The sequence below is a fragment of the Enhydra lutris genome, unplaced genomic scaffold (assembly GCF_002288905.1).
Source record: "Enhydra lutris kenyoni isolate GAN:26980312 unplaced genomic scaffold, ASM228890v2 scaffoldscaffold6, whole genome shotgun sequence".
Classification (NCBI taxonomy): domain Eukaryota; kingdom Metazoa; phylum Chordata; class Mammalia; order Carnivora; family Mustelidae; genus Enhydra; species Enhydra lutris.
The window spans coordinates 26,154,787-26,176,588 of NW_019154090.1; the positions used below are offsets into that span (position 1 = coordinate 26,154,787).

At 50.6% G+C, this 21,802-nt stretch overlaps 1 protein-coding gene across 1 annotated transcript; it reads right to left on the reverse strand.

Annotated features, from left to right (window-relative positions):
• Positions 1–5,665: 5,665 nt before the first annotated feature.
• Positions 5,666–20,701, reverse strand: LOC111141486 (CCM2 like scaffolding protein). Its single transcript, XM_022494079.1, is given in 10 exon segments — positions 5,666–5,724; positions 6,612–6,750; positions 7,319–7,448; positions 12,330–12,465; positions 15,934–16,296; positions 16,298–16,395; positions 16,966–17,149; positions 17,246–17,329; positions 18,883–19,050; positions 20,672–20,701. Coding segments are annotated over 9 exon segments (1,296 nt in total). The 3' UTR covers positions 5,666–5,724; positions 6,612–6,647.
• Positions 20,702–21,802: the final 1,101 nt, after the last annotated feature.

Sequence of the window (21,802 nt, forward strand, 5' to 3'; positions counted from 1 at the left end):
CATTCCAGTGACTGAACAATGTTCTCTCGATGTGGTGTTAATGTATGTTTCTCTTACTATACGTGAGGTTGACACTTGCCACATTTCAGAGTTACTTGTATTTTCTTCTCTGCGGCCCGTACAAATAATTTGCCTATTTTTCTATTACACTGGGAGCGTTTATTATTTGTTTGAATATCTTCTTTGCACATCAAAGACACTATTCCTTTGTCTACCCGATAAGCTTCAAAAACAAGGATTTTTTGGTTTGTTTTTTTGGAACAAGTCACTTTTAGACATTAATGAGAAGTTTCTGCAGGTCATGTCATTTTCCGGGCATCGGGGCAGAGCTGCCCATGGTCTAGGGAGCAGCTGTGCCCTGTAAGGTTCTGGTGTGTGTGTTGGGGGAGGGTGAGAGGTGGGAGGAAGGGGCCAAGGAGGCAGTTGTTAATTCTTGCACTGGATGGAAAGGGCTGTCACCTTTCCAGGAAGGAAAAGGAACTCACCATCCCAGGAAGTAGGCAGGACAGGCTGGCCTAACTCTAAGACCCTTTGCCCTTCATCTGAAATGTCTGAGGATAGGCAAGAAATGGGAGGACACACCAATAGGGCTGCCAATTTCTGATCATTTAAGCCTGAATGGGTGGAGACTGGATCTGGAAGCTCCAAGCTACATTGCTTAATAGTAGTATAGATTTTCTAGAATGTAAACACCATGAGGCCAGGGTTCAAGTGTTAAACAGTTGTGGAAGGAAGGAAGGAAGGAAGGAAGGCAGGCAGGCAGGCAGGCACAAATGAATGAACGAATCTAATCAAAGGTTGTGAGAGGCAGAGTTTCTGAGCAGGGAGAGAGGAGGGAGCCCTCTTACCCCTGCCCCTCCTGAACGTGCTCTCTCCTCTTCCTTCCTCCTACCACATCTGAGTCAGGTCTCAGCTTTTGTCATCAGGTCCTGCCCCAGCTCTCAGGGCGCAGGCTCTCCTCTACCCTGTAGTCAACCCACCCCTCCAAGCAGCTAGACCCCTTGTGGTCACTCCCCACGACCTGCACTTCAAGGGACTTCTCAATCCACCTGCTCCTCTGCTTTCCTCTCCCATAAGTCCTATTTTTCACCCTCCACACCTTATGTTCCTCCAACAATGGTTGTGGTCACATTTACTGAGCACTTCCTGTATGTCCTTTTACATGGGTCATGCTGAAGTCTTGCAGCGAACTACAAGATCTACGAGAGTTATTATTATCCTTATTTTATAGATGAGGAAACCAAGACCAGAGACATTCAGGAGCTTATCCAAAGTCGACCAGCTAGCAGATGATAGAATTGGGATTCAGAACTCACTCAGTCTGGCCCCCGGGGCCGCGGTGCCTCACTGGTGTCGTAGAGCTAACTAGTTACCAGTCTTGGAGGGTGCGATGCTCCCTCAAGCTCCCTGCCCTTTGCTCATGATGGCCCCTTCTGGAGGGCTCTCCTGTCTACCTTCCTCTACTTGCCAAACGTTTTGCTCATCCTTCAAAGTCTTGCTTGTAAGTCACCCCCTCTGCAAAGCCTTTTCTGTTTTCCCTAGGAAGAGCTAGTTGCTCGCTCTTCAGTTTCACAATTGAGAACTTTATGCTGTAATTATTTAGGGACCTGTCTCCCCCATCAAGCCGTAAGCACCCCCCCCACCCCTGCCAGGGGACAGGGCTTGTTCTATATCTCCCTCTTGTCTAGCACAATGCCTGGTACAGAGTGCATGCTCTCGAAACATATGGTGACCAAAGGACAGTGGCCTGAGGACTCCTCCCAACACTCTTTTGTGAAGGTCTGCTAGGAGTCTCTGGTGGGAAGCTGGGAGAGTGTAGGAAGTTGCAGGGCCCAAAATGAAAAGAGTCACCACTGTAAGGGGCAGCTGGAGACAATTTCACTAATGTCACCATTTGACCATGGATCAAAACTGTCCCCTCGAGATCTAGCTGGTAGGGAAGTCCCATCCTTATACCACCTCTAGAGGTTTTTGGGAAGCAGCTGTCCAACCGCCTGTGGTTCCCCCCCTCTTGCAGTGCCAGGAATGAAACCATAATGAGAAGTGATCCTGGAAACTACAGGAAGAAGTGTGGCCAGACTCCTCATGCTGAGAGCCTGGACTGCCCCCACACAGGGCTCTTTGGACCTCAGAAACCAAGAGGTTACACAGCTTTGGTAAGAAGGTAGTTCCTGGATGGGTGGGGACTTCCTGGGGTGTGAGGGAAATTGCTCCATCCCTGGAACTATGGGGTAAGAACTGTCCCAGTGACTCTCAGCGGCCCTGTGCTATGTTTCTCCCTCTGTGTCTGTCTCACGCAGGAACTTACTAAAGTTCCCCATAGTCTCAGGACAAATGCCTAAGCCTGTGGTCACTACATCCCAAAAGTTGGTGGACAGGATAGCAGAGCAGTTAGGACTATGGGATCCGGGGTTGGCCAGATATGGGTCCAAATCCCAACTCACTGTGTGACCTTGGGTCTTTCACTACTTCACTTCCTTAAGCTCCAGTTCCCTCATCTGTAAAATGAAGATAAATAAATTTTAAAACATCAATTAAGGATTTGTTCAATGGAGCAAATTTGTTCAAAAGGAAGGCACAACGGGCCAGTGATTTGCAAAGTGTGTTCCCCGGACCATCAGGTACTTGAGTACTTGTTCGAAATGTAGAATCTCCAGCCTCAGGCCTGCTCTATTGAGCCAGAAACTCCGGGGCGTGGCTCAGCGATCTGTGTTTTAGCAAGCCTTACAGAAGATTCTGGTGCATGGTAAAGTTTGAGAACCACTGCCACAGACAAACCGGACGTGAGCAACATATTGGGGATGATATTGGGAACATCAACAACCAACGAGGCATTAATATCTAAAATTTACAAGTTACTTCTGCAAATTGACAAGAAAAAGATAGGAAACCCAATAGCTAACGGGCCCAAGACAGGAATGGGCAGTTCACTGAAGGCAAAGCCCAAAACCCGACAAGTATAGGAGAAGATTCTGAATCTCATATAATCAGAGAAATTCAAACAATGAGATGCCACCTTACACCCAAACTATAGGCAAAAATTACAGTCAGATAATGTAAGAGCTAATGAAAATGTGGGGAGACAAGCATCTTTCACATGCCATTAATAGGATTTAGTGACTTTTTTTTTAAGATTTTATTTATTTATTTGACAGACAGAGATCACAAGTAGGCAGAGAGGCAGGCAGAGAGAGAGGAAGAAGCAGGTTCCCTGCGGAGCAGAGAGCCCGATGCGGGACTGGATCCCAGGACCCTGAGATCATGACCTGAGCCGAAGGCAGTGGCTTAACCCACTGAGCCACCCAGGCGCCCGATTTAGTGACATTTAAAACATATATGTGTTCCGCTAATTCCACTCGGGTATAGGGTCCAAAGAAGTTTTCACATAGGCCCATAGGGTCATGTTCAAAGCTGTTCATCACAGTGTTGTTTGTGATGAAAGGAAGTTGGAAGCCATCTGGTTGTCCATCATTGGGGTGGGGGAGGGAATAATTAAAACCATGGATGCTCAACTTGGAATGCTTTGCAGCAATTTGATGCAATAAGCTAGACTTTCCCACAGCAACGTGGGTCTATCTTTTTTTTTTAAAGATTTTTTATTTATTAATTTGACAGAGATCACAAGTAGGCAGAGAGGCAGGCAGAGAGAGAGAGAGAGAGAGAGGAGGAAGCAGGCTCCCTGCTGAGGAGAGAGCCCGATACGTGGCTCGATTCCAGGATCCTGAGATCATGACCTGAGCTGAAGGCAGAGGCTTAACCCACTGAGCCACCCAGGCACCCCAATGTGGGTCTATCTTAAATATCTTTCTTAAATATCATATGATGGAGTGAAAAAAGGGGAAGCAATGGAATTAGATTTTTCACACAACACCATTCATGTAGTGTAAATATACACACAAAGCGTTGTGTGTACCATGTTCAGGGACACATATCAACACGTAGGGTGGGTGTGCACTGTGGGGAGGGGAAGGAGTGTGGGGAATGAGGGGTGAATTAAAGCAAAACAAAACATCAGAGGGCGTTGAAGGACTAATTACGATGGGATGGCCATTTGCTACAAACCGAGGATAAATCATGGAACTCTGGACCTAAAGCCCTAATAATATTACTTTAAAATTGTGATCATTGTACCTGCCTCACGGTGAGTACCATGTGTCTGGCCGTGGAAGGCTCTGTGAAGTTTTACAAATAAATTTTTGCAGTTCTGTGTGAGTCTCTGGTCTCCTCTCAGGGCTTTTACTTTACTTTTACTTGTTGTCCTTACGCTGACTTCTCTGCCTCTCCAACCTTGCCATCAGGTTTCTTCAGCTACCCTGGACTCCCGGGATGGTAGCTTGTGGAGTCTGGGGGACTTTTCATCTGGGGCTTGAGCCCAGAGCCAGGGTGCAACCGAGCCGTGGGGAACAAGTCCTATTTCCTCTTCACAAACTTCCCCAAGGGTCTTCTTACAGCCCATCCTCTCCTCAGTTCCTACCCCACTGCTCCCAGGTAAGACAGGCAGGACCAAGTCTGAAAGTATTAGGTGTGGAAGGGAACAGCTTTTATTGGGTGCCTATCAGGTGCTGGACCCAGCCCCAAGACCTTGACTTTTGTTAGTCCCCAGAACCACCCTGAGAAGTGGGAGGCGCCCACCTCATCCGACAGATTAGGGAATGGAAGTCACCCAGAGGTGAGAACACTAACCAGACAGGAGCCCTAGGTCTGTCTGGCTCCAAATCCAAGATCTAAACAAGCAACTCCTTCAGAGTTTTAGGACCAGGACTGGGACCCCAATCATCTACTTCTGACTCAACCAACGGCCAGGAGAGAAAAACCTCTGTTTCACACTGATGATCTAATTCCTGCTATCAGGGGAGGGGCGACCCTGACGCTTAGAGTCCTAAGAAGACCCTCGACGCTATTTCGTATGGTTAGCTTGAGGTAATCTCTAAGGAGAAATAGGAGATTCCCCTAAGTTCCTTCCCATTATTTGAACCTTAATTTCTCAAACTGTGAAAGAGGAAGAACTGCCTGGGCTCTGGGGCTTCCTTTCTCAGTCTGCCAGCAGGTGGAGCCCACCCTTCATCCCTCCCTTGGCCTCCAGAAAGTTGCGGTAGTGGGAGGGGAGGGAGGGAAGATGAGCGGTCCTGGGGCCGCGCCTGGGGCTAGCGGGACAAAGTGGGGCGCTGCCCATCCTGGTCTGGCAGAGCGGCCCGCTGAGCCTCCGGCGACTGCCCGAGACTTTAGGGCCCCGCCCCCTGCAGGACATCCTTGGTACTGCAGGGACTGGAGCCCCGAGGGCAGGGACGGACACCCTAGGGGAGTGGAGGTCCGCGTCGGGTGCGAGGGGGTCCCTGGGCCCGGGGTCTCACAAGCAGGAGCCAGTGAGACGCAGCCGGGATTGCGGCCCCACCGTCCCCTTCGTCTGCGGCTACAGGTAGTTTTCCTCCGCCGCGTCCCCCCCACCCGGGGAGTCCCTGGCCTCCTCGTCCGTGCTTTCATCATCGTCGGGGGCCAGCGCCTCGATGTCGTGCGTGATGTCGGCCAGCAGCCGGTGGAAGGCCTGCGCCTCCGGCCGCTGGGCCGCGCCGTCGTAGCTGCGCACAGCCGACGCCGACGTGGAGCTCATGCTGCGCTTGATGCGGCCGAAGCTGTCGGTGAGGATGCCGCCCTCGCGGATGCCCACGCCCTCCAGGAAGCCCTCGAAGTAGCCGATGTCCTGGTCGGGGATGAAGGGCCGCATCCCTGCGGGGCCGAGAGGCAGGGGGTACTCCTCGAGGTTCAGCCCTCCCCCTCCCACATCGGAGCCACCTTCTGCAGAGATCTGAGTTCAAATCCCTGCTCCGCCCGCTGGCTGGTGGCTTTGCTCAAATTCCTCACCTCTGCGCCAGAGCATAATGACCTAATGCTCCGCACAGAGTAAACACTCAATAGAGGTTAGCTTGTCGTTGTGACTGTAACGGTTACATCCCCATTTATTAGTTTTGTGACCCTCATTAAATAGCTATTCTGGGCTTTACTTTCCTCGCCTGTAAAACTCAGATAATCGCACCAGTTCTCGCGGTAGGGTTGTGAGGAGGTGTCTGGCACACACTGAGGGTCCCAGACAAGTCAGCTCGTTTTGCCTCCATCTCTACTCATTAGCCATGTGACTTCAGTACTTTGCTTCTCTGAGCCTCAGTGTCCTCATCTGCAATATGGGGGCAATAAGTTTCCATTTTCCAAAACTGACGCATTCAAGGAGGGTAACTGCGAAATGCCTGTTAGCTTATTAGTATTATCATTCCTGATGCTATTATTAGCCTTCCTTACCAGCAGCGTGAACTTGGACAAGTTCCTTAGCCTCTGCGAGCCTCAGCTGCCTGTGGGGTGGATGGGGAGAATCACTTCCTCGCCCAGTTTTGCAATGAAGGTGAATGGTTATACTAATGCTCTCTTCTTATGTGCCGTGACAGCAAGCACATCTCTCTTCCACTCTGCCCCTTTCTCCTCCCTGAGATGGATTTCACGATCTTGGCTTTATTGGAGGCTGAAGAATAGGAGTGAACACGTCTAGCCTGATGCCTGATTGGGAATGTCATGGACTATGTAGGGGCCTTAGCTGACCTTGGGGGGGTTTGGGGTGGGCTCACCAAGGAGGAGGAACTTGCGCCGGTCTCCATAGAGCTTCAGCAGGCCTGCACAGTAGTCCTGGATGGGCAGCCCCAGCCGGTACTCCCGCAGCAGCATCGCAAACTGCTGGATCTCAAGAGGTCCCAGTTTACTCCGCAACTGCAGGGACAAGATTCAAGATTAGTCCCAGGGAGCAACCCCCACCCAACCTCTGCCTAAAAGACCCAAAGCCCTCTGTAAGGCTATATTTGGCCAAGACTTCCCTTGAAACCTTCCCATGGCCTATTGGGGAGGGGGGCATCCAGATCGTCTGGGCTGCATGTAAGCATGGATGTGGACTCGAGCTACCTGAGTTCACATCCTGGCCCCTTGGTCAGCTCTGTGGTCTTGGGTAGGTGACAACTTCCCTGACCCTTACTTTTCTTATATATAATGAGGATAATGGTGGCACTTCCCACCTTGGTTATTGAAATTTAAAAAAAAATGCATAAAGGGTGCACAGAACAGTGCCTGGTATACAGCAAACACTCAATTAATGCTAGCTGACACTTGTTAAGGCTTTCACAAGCTGGCCTCTGTTTACTTTCCTAACCTCATGTCCCGCCCTGATCTTCAACATCGGCTTCAATTATGTCCAGGATTATTCATGATTCCTGAAATGCTCCCTGTGATTTCTCCAGTCTCCAGGCCTCTGTTTGTGCTGTTCGCATTGCCTGCCCCAGCTCACCGTAACCATGTAATCTTGCAACTGCTCGAGGCCCGGGCCGCTGTGGTCACTGCCGCTGCAGTGGGAGCCATGGAAAGAGGGTGTGGACGTGCCACTATAACACGCTTCAAATGTATCCTGGGAGCCATTACTGCAAAGAGAGGCAGAAAGGGGAGCCCTCATTCACCTCCCTCCAGCTCCTCTCAGGTGGAGGTGGGAAGGCAAAGCTACCGATGCTCTGGGCCTGAGGCCTCATCCTAGATCCCATTTTGGCCTCTAGGGCCACACATTATCTGGCCCTGAGTCTCCCTGCTGCCTTACTGCACCCTCACTTTGCGTGTTCAGGCCACTCTGCCTTCTCTCTACTCCTCTAGGACTCCAAGTACCTCTTCACCTCTGGGCCTTTGCACATGCCATTCCCTCTGCCTGAAATGCCTCTCTCCCCCTGTCTTTTGCTCAACTAACTCCTACTCATCACTGGGGCTTAAATGTCACCTTCTCAACAACATTTTCCCTGACCCCCCCTCCCGATAACTGGGTTAAATCCTCTGTCAAATGTGGTCACAAACCCATAAGTCCAATCATGACATGTGAGGCCTTTCCAGATCCCCCAATCAATGTCCACAGTGGCCTCTTGGCTGCTGTGCACCAAGCTTCATCCTGCTTCAGAACCCTTGCACTGTCTGCCCTCTGCCTAGGGTGCTCTTCCCTTTTCCTCCTTTGGGTCTCAGTTCAAGTGGCATCAGCTCTGAGAGGCCCTCCTAACTCCCCAGATGTGGAAGGCTCCCATGGCCTCTCTCTCAGCATCCTGAGGTGCTTATGCTCTTTCATGCTTACCATTAATGCTTATTTCTATTAAATCATGATTTCATCATCTTCTGTGTCAGACACTCTAACTGCACTTGCGCCATAAACCATGCAAGGGAAGAACCTTGGTTTCTTCGTCTGTTAAGTACCTGTTCAGTGCCAAGCACAGGTCTCATCCTTGTCTGGCTCCCCACTGTAACCCTAGCACACAGCAGTCTCTGGTGCAGGAAAGATACTCAAGAAATCTTGCTTAATAAAAATTCAACCTGGGGCACCTGAGTGGCTCAGTCAGTTAAGCCACCAGCTCTTAATTTCAGCTCAGGGCATGATCTCACGGTTGTGGGATGGAACCCCTCATCAGGCTCCAAGCTCAGCCTGGAGTCTGCTTGGGATTCTTTTTTTTTTTTTTCCCCAAAGATTTTTATTTATTTATTTGACAGACAGAGATCACAAGTAGGCAGAGAGGCAGGCAGAGAGAGGGGAGGAAGCAGGCTCCCTGCTGAGCAGAGAGCCCGATGTGGGGCTCGATCCCAGGACCCTGAGATCATGACCTGAGCTGAAGGCAGAGGCTTTAACCCACTGGGCCACCCAGGCGCCCCTGCTTGGGATTCTCTCCCTCCCTCTCCTTCTGCCCCTCCCCCTGCTTGTGTGCTCTGTCTCTCTTTCAAAATAAATAAATAAAATCTTTTTTAAAATAAAAGATTTAAAAGATTCTCTACCCCCTGCTCTCTCTCTCAAAAAAAAAAAGTTAACCTGCCTCCTGTTTTCTAAATTGTTCCTGAACCATCTTGCATTATTACCTCCAGAAAAGTAGTGTGGCATAGTGGTTAAGGGATGTGGACCTGGAGCTAGCCTGCTCAGGTTCAAATCTCAGGCTTACAACTTACTAGCTGTTTGACCCTGGGCAAGCTGCTTAGCTTCTCTATTCTTCAGTTTTTCCATCTGTGAAATGGGATGACAAAAATTGCTGTCACAAGAACTAGAGGAGTCTGTACAGCACCTGGAGTCATGGACTATAAGCAGTAAATGAACAATAGCCACTATAATGTTGCTACATGCGTTTTTTAAAAAAAAATGCAGTGCTTGGGGCACCTGGCTGGCTCAGTTGGTAGAGCACGTGACTCTTGATCTTGGGGTGGTGAATTCAAGCCCCATATTGGCGGTAGAGTTTATTTTTTTTTTTAAATGAAGTGCTTTATAGAACAGCACTAGGCACACAGCAAGCTCAAAGGTTAGCCGTTATCATGATTGCCATCTCTCCGGCAGATACCAGGTTGTTTAAGGACTGGCCCAAGTGCACACAGTATTAAGAAGGTGAATATATTGCCGCCAAAGGCGGGGGAGGGGAGGTCAGGCATATATTACAGGCAGAGATTGCTACCAGTCAAGCCTAAGGCCTTAGTAACAGAACCAGCATGACCAACTTGTCCCCCAGTTTGCCTGGGACTTCCCTGGTGTTAGTACTGAAATTCCCATGTCCAGGGAATGCCCTCAAGGCTGGAAGGGCTGGGGGGCAGGGGGGCAGGGGGCAGGCTGGTCACACTAAACAGAACCCTGAACAATGTTCCTGGGTGAGTTTGTTATGTTGCACTTTCCAGCCTTGCTGGCCGCTAGTGGTGGCCACGTGACCAAGTTCTGGCCAATGAGACATAAGCAGATGTTGTCAGGTGGGACTCCCCGCAAAGCTCTTTACTGAGGCCCCTGGCAGGACACTGTGATGACAGGAGCTTTGACCATCATCTTGGTCCATGAGGTGACTTTGAGGATGGGAACAAGTGCTAAGGAGGGGAGAGAAGAGAGGCCTGGACCCCTGCTGACCATAAGGCCATAAACGCCTGATCTATTTTATATAAGAGACAAGGTGGAAAAAAAGCTATCTTGTTTAAAGCTCTACCTTTCTTAGGGTTTTCTATCACATGGAATTAAAACTAAAGTAAACCCAAGTCATTTTTTGGTATTAGGGCTCTGCAGGCCACTATGTCTGGAAGATGAGCAGAGAACTACAGGCCTACGTGGGCCCTGTTCTGGGTTCTGGTCCTCCCCTGGGCCTCTCAGAGTCTTGGTTTGGATCCTCTGAGCTAACTAAAGCCCAGAGGGATCGGTTTACCTACCCCCCACCCTCAGAGTCCAGGGTGTCAACACAAATCGAGGTGGGGTCATTTTCTCCCACCCTCTCTTGCCCACAAGGGGCATAAGAATGCCCAGAAGAGTAACCTTAATTGTGCAGGGATGGGGTGGGGCAGGACGGTACCCACAAGGAGCTGCAGCAGCTGAAGTCGGCGTCATAGGCGTAAGTCCCATCCGTGCGGCAGCTCTCACCTGGGGTCAGCAGACAGGGTGGCTGTCAGAGGCCGCAGACCAGGGACCGACATCCCCGGCTCCCTAAGGCCCCAACCTCAGCCCCTCCCTGCAGTTGGGCTGGTGGCTGGAGCATGGATGGCCTTGTAAGCAACCGTAAGGGTATTAGCTTTTACCCTGAGTGAAATCAGGCAGCGGCTGGAAGATTCTGACCATGATTCCTACCTCCACCACCAACACACAGACAGCCTTTGCGGGGCAATTCACCCCCTCTCCTCGCCCTCAACTTCCCCAAGGCTGGGACAACACCACCTTCCTGCCTGCCTCACAGGGGTCTTGGGAATAGCAGGTAAGGTAACAGGTGAGGTAATGTTTTGAAAACTGTTTGAGGCAAGAAAAAGAAAAAGAACTTTGAGGGAAAGAACCCCAAATCTTGAGAGGATAGAAGCACTATTTACTGAGAACTTGCCCTCTACCTAGGCCTGTTACTCTCTGAATCCACTAGCCTTACCCTTCGGATCTTGGCTCACTCAGTGTCACTTCCTCAGGAAGTGACTTCCCAGGTGAGGCGGGTTCCTCAGTCTGTGTTCTCAGAGTACAATGTGTGGCTACATTTTATTTATGCAACTATTTAATTACTGTGGGCCTACCACAGCAATGCAAGCCTTGTGAGAGCAGGGGCACATCTGGTTCTAATCCCCAGTATATCCTGGTGATAGCAGGTGCTTCAGTAAATATTTGTTGAATAGAATGAAGTTGAAAAATTTGTTGACTTATCTAATTTACCCATCATCCTGTGAGAGCTGATGAGCCATCCCAGCTTCCCCATAACCACAGCCCACGGATGGGAATGCCTCCAGAAGGAAAGAGCTCTGTTGCTGGAGCTATGAAGGAAGGGAGCACACTGAGGGGGCTGTGGCTGAGGAAATTCACTTAGTGGCCTTGAAGGCAGTATGGGACTAAGGCTGCTGCAGATAGAAGCTTTAGAAATCAGACACATCTCGGGTGCCTGGGTGGCTCAGGGGGTTAAAGCCTCTGCCTTCGGCTCAGGTCATGATACCAGAGTCCTGGGATCGAGCCCCGCATCAGGCTCTCTGCTCAGCAGGGAGCCTGCTTCCTCCTCCTCTCTCTCTCTGCCTGCTTCTCTGCCTAGTTGTGATTTATGTCTGTCAAATAAATAAATAAAATCTTAAAAAAAAAAAAGAAGTCAGACACATCTGGGTTTGAATCCCAACTCTGCCATTTACTCGCTGTGTGACCTTGAACAATTTATTGACTACTCTGAGCCTTAATGTCCTCATCTGTAAAACTGGAATCATAAGGCTTCAGAGAGTTCTTTCATCTACTCAAAAAATACTTGTTGGGCATCTGTGATGCCCTTGGTCCTGTGCTAGGCACAGGGGATATAATGCGAATAGGATCGACAAGGTTGCTATGGGGATTAAATAAGACTTGGCACATTGGTACTGTGCTTGGCACACAGTGAGTGCTCAATAAATGCCTCTATTAGTCTTATTCTCATTCTAGCCCTTGATTGCATTCAAGGGTGGGTCTGAAGATCTTGGGTTTGATCTAGATTCCTGGTGGAGTCAGACAGCTCAGGAACCAGAAAGTGCATGTGTTTGGATTTCTGCAAAGCAAGGGCATCAAAAATGAAAGCGGGGAGAAAAGTTCAGTTTTGAGGAGCTCATTCTGAATCTGGCAGCCAGAACATCTGTGAAGAAGCTAAGTTGGAGGTCATCGTGAAAACCGACATTTTATTTTAACTACATAAGGGTGGCAGGAGTGGGGGGGGGAGCCCTGTAACTGTGGTAGAGATCAGGACCCCTAAAGGCAATCATTGACCCTGATTCCTGGGGCAGCCCCCCTCCCCAGCCTTATGAGTTGTTTCACAGGGAGGAGGGCAGCCAGGAGTTCCCATACTCACTGCGGCTGCACAGCCACGGCCGCTCGGGCGTGGACGTGTAGTGGTAGCCAGCTCGGTCCACGCACTCAATGCTCTGGTCCCCGTAGATGATCTGGAAGACCTGACAGATGAGGGCACAGGACTCCTCGGCAGCATCCTGGCCCAGGGAGGAAGACAGAGTGCTCAGGACCTCTCCAGCGGCCAGGGTACCCCTACCCCCTTTCACAGTGTCAGGAGGCTTGTGGGGCCATACACGCACCTATGGGCACTTTGGAGGGCATTCCCTATCAAAATTATATGGCCATCCTCTGAGTTTTGGACTCCTTTATAGAGTCCAGCAGCAACTCTAAGTCTTCTGCTCTGAAAAATGCACCCCATATTTCTAGGGGATTCATAGGACCTCCTGAAGTTTATCTAAAATAAGCCCTAGGAGCACCTGGCTGGCTCATTGGGTTAAGCATCCAACTCTTGATTCAGCTCAGTTCTCTTATCTCACAGTCATGAGTTCAAGCCCCACACTGGGCTCCATACTGGGCATGGAGCCTACTTAAAAAATAAAGTAAAATAAAATAAGCCCCAGTTTAGTTAAATTTGCCAGTAGGAAGTTGAGGCTCAGAGAAGTGAAGTCATTAGCCAGGACTAGAACCCAGGACTCCTGATACATACTAGGAGGAGGAAGAATTACATGTATAAAAATTTTAGGCTCAACATAGTTACTACTACTGGATGCCATATTTAGGTATGAGCTTCCTGGCACTCAGGGCAAAAATGGAAGTAGGATAAATACATAAACTTCAGTCTCTGATAGGAGGCAGGAATTTCAATTCTTGGGTGAAAGTTTCTCAAGACTGCAAATTTGAAGAAGAATTTGCCTTTCTAATTTACCTCTTTATGTCTTTAAGCAAGAGACCCAGAAAGACAATCACCGATGAGACCATCTTCAGGTACCACTTCCTATTTTGTGCCTCTAGAAAGCTCAGGGTATGGATTAAAATGTAACCCAGGAGAGGCAGGATTGATCCTTACAATAACCCTATGAAACAGACACAAGATCCTTCTGTTACAGTTAAAGTCACTGAGGCTTAGAGCGGTCAGGTGACTCACCCAGCTCACACAGCAAGTTCTTAGCATTGGTTATTATTGGCACTCGGTTTTTTTTTTCTTTTTTAAAGATTTTTATTTGACAGAGCATGAGAGAGAGAGAGAGAGAGAGAGAGAGAGAGTTAGAGAGTGCATAAGCAGGGAGAGCAGCAGAGGGTGATGGAGAAGCAGTCTCCCTGCTGAGCAAGGAGCATGATGTGGGACTCAATCCCAGGACCCTGGGATCATGACCTGAGCCAAAGGCAGACACTTAACCGACAGAGCCACCCAGATACCCCAGCACTCGGTTTTTGTTTTTGTTTTTAAGATTTTATTTAGTCATTTGACAGACAGAGATCACAAGTAGGCAGAGAGGCAGGCAGAGAGAGAGGGGAAAGCAGGCTCCCCACCAAGCAGAGAGCCCGATGTGGGGCTCGATCCCAGGACCCTGAGATCATGACCTGAGCCAAAGGCAGAGGCCCAACCCACTGAGCCACCCAGGTGCCGCACCAGCACTCAGGTTTTTTGTTTTTTTTTACTCTAACTCCTATGCCCTCCATTGGACCAAGGCCTTGGAGAGGAGGTCAGAGAATCAGATACTCCTGAAAAACAACTCTTTATTTACTCATTTTGCAAATTCTCATTTAGTCCCATTTTAGGCACTGGGCCAGACTCTAGGGTCTCAGGGTGAATTAGATGAGGTCTGTACCCTAAAGCCCTCACAGTGCAGTGAGATTAACAGGGCACACACTGTTCCTTCTGCCCAGAATTCATTTTCCTGCCAATTTGCCTTGCTCACTGCTTCCTCCCCTTCACATTTCAGTTTAAAAGGCACAAACTCACTTTCTCTTTGGAAAGTGGATCTCCTTTCTCATTATCACTGCAATCTGCTTGTTTTCTTCTTGGTCCCCACCCCAAGGTATAGTAATATAATCCCTATCTCTTCGTCCATTCATTCAATATTTATCATGTGCCAGCCACTGTTTTAGGGGTCAGAGATAACAGAGTGAACGATCCAGAATGCACAGGTCTTTTGCACTCTACAAGGAGACCAGTCTGGCTAGAGTGAAATGCATAAAGGGGGACCTAGAAAGAGGAGTCCAGAGAGGAAATGGGCTTCAGCCACCACCATAAGGTGGGTGGAGGGTGGACTTATAAGCAATTGTAAGGACATCAGCTCTTACTCTGAGTGAGATGGGGAGCCACAGGAAGATTTTGAGCAGTGATATGTTGTGACTTACATGTTAACAGAACTGCTCTGATTGTGTGTGTTGGTGGGGGGATGGGAGACAGATTATAAGCAAGAGCCAAACCCGTGATCTAGATGCATGACCCGAATGATAGAAAATGGGGTGCGGACCTGGGGGTTGGCGAGAAGTAGATAGGTTGGGTTATATTTTAAAAATAGGGCCAACAGGATTTATTGACAGAATGGATGTGTGTTGTGTGAGAGCAAGAGGAGCCACAAGTCACTGCCAAATTTTGATCTGAATGAGGCAAGGACAGAGCTGCCGTTAATCAAGACAGGGAGACAAAGGGAGGCGCAGGTTTGGGGGAGAAGACTGGGCTCTTAGCCTCAGATGTGTTGGGACATTGAGATGGTCATTAGCCCACCGAATGGAGAGGCCAATTGAAGAAAGGAGTCTGGAGATTTGCTGAGAGATAAAATTTGGGGCATTCTCAGTGTTTTAAACACCATGAGATTATTGTTCACTAGGGTAGGTATGGGGTTGGGGGAGGGGTTGGGGGCCCTGGGTTAGAGGAGAAGCTTAGACAGCTCAGGACTTGAAGGTCTCTCTAGATTGTGAGCTCCCTAAGGGAGGGCCCCAAATATTTCTTGTTCAGCTCTGCGTCCATAGCACTTAGCCCAATGCCTAGGACAAAGCTGGTGCTCAATAAAGATGGTCAAAGGAATAGAAGCAAGGGTGAATATAGAGAATGGAGGGAGGGGAGGAGAGGCAAGAATGGAAGGCTTCTGCCTTGAATGACTGCCATAGTTAACAAGAGTACAGGCTCTGAACATCCTGGGTCCCAGTTTCCTGTGTGACCTTCCGCAAGTTACTTAGTCTCTGGGTGTCAGTTTCCTCCTCTATAGAATGAGGATGGTTGTGATGTTTGCCTCTAGGGGTTAGTGAGAGAGTGAAATGTGTTCGTGCTGGTTCCTTGTCTGGCACAGGTTGGCATTCCATTCGTGCTGGTAATGAGTGTCCTCGTGATTGTTACTGTGGTTGTGCCGAAATCGACGACATGGGAGAAGGAGCAGGGCTGGAAAGGGGGTTAGATCAAGTCTGTTTGGGCTGTTTTGAGTTTTCATCCCATTGGGATGGCAAGGGGAGGCGTCCAGGCTGCAGATTTAGAAACCCTTTGGCGTCTGGAGTGCACAGGTAGAACCTGAAGTCCTAGGTAGGGCCTCGGGAGGAAGAAGGGAAGAGGCCAGGGTAGACCCCAGGAACGGGGCGGGGTGGGGTGGAGGACGACGCCCTCCAAATCCCCTCGACGCGCGGGGGAGGCAGGGCGCAGGGGCTCCGGGTGCCCTCGGGCTCACCCTGTTGGCCACGGCCAGGATGACAAGGTTGCAGTAGGCGTCGGGGCTGGGATCCTGCGGGTCGAGAGGGTTGGAGCCCGGGTGGCGCCGCTCCCAGCTGCCGCCGCCGCCGCCCGCCTGCCTCCGCTCCCAGCTGCCGCCCGGCTTGCCCGCGCCGCCGCCGCCGCCGGCGTGCCGCCGCTCCCAGCTGCCGCTGAACGTCTGCCGCCGCTCCCAGCTGCCCGACGCCCGCGCCCCGGCGCGCTGGCGCTCCAGGCTGCCGCCGCCGCCGCCCCCGGCCCGGGCCTCCGCGCTCGCACCCCCGCCCCACGCCATCCGCCAGTCCAGGCTGCAGATGGTGTGGCGCCGCTCCGTGGTGCCCCCCCCGCCGCTTCTCGGGCGCCGCGCCCGGCTGGCCCGGGTCGCGCCCCGCGCCTCCGGGGCTGGCGTCTACGCCTGCTGGCACCGGGTCCACGCCCAGACCTAGGAGGGGCGGGACCGCGGTCAGGAGATCCCAGCTAAGAGCCCCCTCCCGAGACCCGCTGGGGACCAGCGGCGCCTGGCCCTCGAGGCCAGATTCGCCCCCCGAGGTCCCTTACTTTTGGGGCCCGCCCCCGGCCTCGGCTCCACCCTAGTCTTCCTAGCGGTCTGACGGGTCCCACAGCTCTCCCAGCCGGGAGCTCCGCCTCCCCGGCATGCGGCCACGCCCCCAGTTCAGACTCCGCCCCCCTCCCGAGCTCCCAGCGCGCGGCTGCCTGGCTCTGCTTCACCACGCGCTCTAACTTTAGGTTCCAGAATTTGGGCTCTTCCAGCCTTAGGCCGGTGGATCAGGCGGTCCACCCTTCAACCTCAACCTCAACCTGGGGCCGCGTCTTCTTGCGTATGGCCATGGCCTGCCTTAATCTCAGGGTAGTGTAGTCAGTCCTTTTCCATCACACACCATCCACCCTCCGCAGCCCACCCCTCCCCACTCCGGGTCACGCCTTTCCCAAAACTAGACGCTGGTTTTTTTCTCTCCGGGTTCACCTCCCGGCCCCGCCCCACTCGCTGTACCGGTCTTAAGCACCAGCAGGTGCAGCGCGTCGTCCTGCAGGTAGGAGGCGGCTGCGATCTCATGCGTGGGGATGCGCAGGATTAGCTCCTCGTTGTCGCGCCAGGTGAGCAGCAGGCAGCGGGCCGACAGGCTCAAGATACTGTCCTGCTCCGCCGTGGTCTTCAGCGGCAGCTCCTTCAACTGCTGCAGGGTGGGTCGGATCTTTTGGGTTCCGGAGGGGCTCGGGTGGGAGAGGAAGAAGGGGACAAGACCCAGCCCTAACCCTCCCCAGGGCCTCACCCTGGCCGTGTCCAGTAGCTGCAGGAGCTCGTCGCGGCTGGAGGGGTTCAGTGAGGAGGTAACCCAGGTGAGGTGGCCCAGGAACTGGACAGAACATGGGAGGTAGAGGTGGGAGAAGGGCACAGAGAGGTCACCTTGAAGCCTGGAATAACCTAGAACTCCTCATTGACCCAGTGTATATAGACTGAGGTAGAACTATTTGAATTAATAATAACCTGATAATAACTACTAAGGTGGACACAGAAGCCAGACCCCCCAAAATGATGCCCTAAACCAACACAATAATTCTTTATTCTCAGTTATAACTTAATGTCATCACAAACTTTAATGTTATTCAATGTAAGAAATTAACTCTTTTTTTATTTTTAGCTTTGTTCTTCTAGGTGAATTCTACCAATCAAGCTTTTTTCTTCTTTTCTTCTCTATGAAATTTCAGTCCCCAATTTTTAAGTAGATTTATTGGTTAGCTCTACCCTCCACATATGGTTGCCAGGTGAGATACAAGATGCCTGTTAAATTTGAATGTCACATAGACCGTGAATACTTTTTAAGTTTTTTAAAAAGTATTCTTAGTCCCATGCAATATTTGGGACATATTAATACTAAACAAGTACTCACTGCTTTTCTGAAATCCACATTTAACCTGGCAGCCCGTTTTTGCCAAATCTAACCCTCCTACTCCCATACCAATCTTCCCTGGATAATGAGGATTCTCCACTGGTGTTCATGAAATAGTAGTAAAACCCTTGCATGACCTCAGTCCCCTCTGGCTTGCTGAACTGGGTTCCTTTAACAAGTTCATCAACTGTCGGTAAAATCTTACAGGAAGCTATGGCTTTGCCCATCTCTCTCCCCTCTGTTGAAATGGAGACACTGAGGCTGAGCAGGTGGAGGTCATTTGCTTAAGGTCCTCAGCATAAAGCAGGAGCTAGGCTGGCGTGAACCCAGCTCTCTTTTCCCTGAGCCTCCCCTATGTGAGACAGGGCTGGTCAGGGCTTGGTGTGAGGGAGAGAGGTACAGTCCCTCCTGATGGGATCCAGAACACGCTACACCAAAATCTGGCATCTTGGCATATGGAATATCTTTTTCTTAAATAAAGAGTAATTTTAATAGTGATAATAACAAAAAAATATGGAATATCTTAAGCTTGAAGGAACTGAAGAAAATGGTAGAAGTGGGAAGTTACTCTGAACTTCCCCCACCCCTCTTTCCTGAAAGGAGGAGATAATCTCCCACCTGAAACGTCCCCTCCCTGTTCCTGGAGGGAGACCTCCTTCTCACCAGACATAGGGAATTTAGGGCCGAGAAAGCTGTATAAACAAACCTTGTTATTTCTTCACCTTTTACTCCCCAAGCCCAAACCCCTCTGCTTTGTCAGTTTTTCATAAGTTTATTGTCAAGAAGATATAAAAGCTTCCTGTTCTGGTCACTTCTTTGGGTCTTCATTCTCTTGTGAAGGCTCTTCACGGACATGTAAACATTTAATAAAATGTGCACGCTTTTCTCCTGTTCATCTGTGTTTGTTGGCTTCATTTTCAGACCCAGCCAGGGACCCTAAGAGAGTTGATGAAAACCTTACCCCTCCTTTACTCCTCACCCCAAGAGTCTGCGTGCCCTTCTCCTCATCCCACACGTACCTTGACCTCTTTCTCCAGGTAGTCACACAGCAGAATCTGAGGGTCGATGAGATAGTCAGGGGGGTAAAGGGGCATCGAGTGCAGGGGCCGGCGACTCACACTGGTCCGAAAGGCAGCCCGGCGCGCAGACTTGGGGAACACCAGCCTCCGGATGGGGGATACAAAGCCCTGGGAATGGGGGTGGGGGGGTGGGGGACAGGGAGTTGTGGGGGAAAACAACAGTAACAACTGCAACTGACTTTCTCCGAACACTTCCCCATTGGACATTTGACTTCTTTACATAGTACCTAATTTAATTCTCATAGACTCTGCAGAAGCGGTACCTTTGTGATCCCCATTTTACAGATGGAGAAACTAAGCCTCAGAGAGGGAACTAGCTGATAAGGTCACCAGGTAGTGGTGGTAGAATCATGAGAGCAGTCTGGCTCTAAAACCTCCATTCTAAACACCCAGGGGAGCGTGGAGGGCCTACTAAGGCCCAGGCCCAGGCTGAAGGTGTGGGTCTAGGCTGGGACACTAAGAAAAATATTAAGATTCAATGTGGCTGAGTGGTGAGTGCATAGATATTTGTCACGCTATTCTGTGTGCTTTCCGCCAAATTAAAAATGGCTAATAAGTACATTTCAGGAGAATCCACAGATACCTGCATAAAAAATGACCCACAGCAAGGCTCAAGAAGCCAGTTCTGGGCTCCAGCACAGCCCAACGGAATCTACATCTCACAGTCAAGAGTGAGCCCCTCTTTAGAGCAGTTCTCAGTAAGTGTGGGTCCTGGGTCAGCCTCAGCAGCACCAAATGCACATTCTCTCATTCTATCCTAGATCTACTGGATCAGAGCTTGGGGGTGAGACCCAATGATCTATGTTTTAACAAGAGCTGCAGGTGATTCTGATACAGGCCCAGCTCGTATCTTAAAACCAGGATCTTGGAGCCTAGATGAAGTATCTGGACGTTCTGAGAAATGAGAACCAATGATCTGGGAAAGGGCGTTCCAGGCGGAGGGCTTAGCATGTGTAAACCCCGGGGCTGGCTGAGTGTGAGCCTGGAGATGTGTGAGGTCTATTGCGGCTGAATGATGAGATGAATGAACCCTTTAGACCAGCCTGATCTGGGTTTCTTGGAAGAAGAGGGCTGGGTGGGTGTGGGAGTTGGAATCTAAGGGACCCCCTGAATGGCAAAGACAGCCAGGTGAGGCGCCCAGGGAACCAGACTAGAAAACTTCTGACAGTAAGGAGGGGTGAGGATCTAGGGGGTGAAGGGGAGGACCCTCAGACTGAGGCTTTCAGAACAGAGCTGTCCTGACATAAAGAGGGGGAGGGGGCAGGCTAGGCTGGAACCCAGCAGGGGAGCAGGTAGGTGTCTCCACCTTGATAGCCAGTCTTGTAGCACAGAATTGCTCTGGCTGAGGTCCTTCTGTTTGGGGAGGTGAGGAGCAGAGGAATGGGTCTGTTGGGTGTTTGTTGGGCTCTCGGTCTGAGGAAACCCCAGGAAAGCCCTGGAAGCAGGTTGGGAGTATCTCCCAGCAATCTGTCTGGCTGGGTTTCCTTGGAAGGTATCTGTCTGTCTGTCTGTTCCAGGGAGGGCAGGCGCCACTTGAGAGTAGGGGAGACAGGTTAGGGAGCTTGAGCCCAAAAGTCTGACCGCCCAAGGGTTGGAAGGACAGTCTTTTCAGATGAGAAGAAAGACTCTACCCATGCCGGTCCCTGCCCACTACCCCCACCCCAGGCCTCCCACTTTACCAGCTCCAGGGGCATTTCTCTACCTGCATCCCTCCCAAACTCCCACCTACCTTTTTCCCTTTCTTGACTTCATATTCCATGGCGAAGCGTCCCCTCCGTTCTTGCCACCCTCCTGACCATCCCCTCCACCTCCCCCCGCCCCCATGCAGTTCCTTTGTTCTTTTTCCTGCCTGGTCGGAAACTCCACCAGCCCCGGAGTTCCTGCCCCTCCTGTCTGATAGTGAGCAGAGGTGGGGGGCCGGAGGCAGTGGGTGGAGGACTCAGGCTTGGGCCCCTCCAGCTGAAGAGTGGAAGGAAGCCCAGCCAGAGCAACTGACCAGGGAGAATGCCTCCAGCCTCCCTCCAGAAGGTTTGCTGTTGAGGGGGCTTGGGAATCCAGTAAGGCTAGGGAAGAGTCCCCCAATTTGGAGTCCGAGAATCCCAAATTCCAACCCTACTTCTGCCACTGACCTTGTTGTGTGACCTTGGCAAGGCAAGGCAGTTCCCTCTTGTACCGTCTTGGTTGCCCTCTCCTCTCTATGAGGTAGAAATAAACATTGCCTCCCTCTCTGGCTGCTGCGGTAAGAGATAAATGCACGAGTGGAGAGGGAAATGCTTCCTAAATTATGGAATACTGTGTCCAGGCAAGTTATGATTTTAAATATTATTCATTACCATTAAGGACAGCAGTATACATGGGCTTTGAGGATAGGCTGCCTGAGTTTGAATCCTGATTTTGTCACTTACTAGGGTGATGACCTTGGGCAAGTCCCTTATCCACTTGTTTCCCCATCTATAAAATGGGCATAATAGCAGTCTGACCTCATGGTGATCTTGTAAGGATTAAATGCACTTGGAAGAGCTCCTGACACACATGAAATGTTCAGTAAATATTAACTATTTAGCTATCTATGTGTCCTTGTGGCCTGGGCTGTTTTACTGTCTCTTGGGAGAATATTAGCAAGGCAAGTTTCTCTTTGTATGCTGAGCACTTTACATACATGCATACTTTACATACTTCATCTCTCCTATTTCTTACAATATTGGGGTATCCTTATACCTATTATATAGATTGAAAAATCAGGCTCAACTGCAGAGGCTGACCCAAAAAAAGTTATCAAGTTTATAAGAGGGAGACCCGGGATTTCTGGTCAGTCTGAATCTGAAGCCTGGTTCCCTACCTCTAGGGCCAGCGTGCTCAG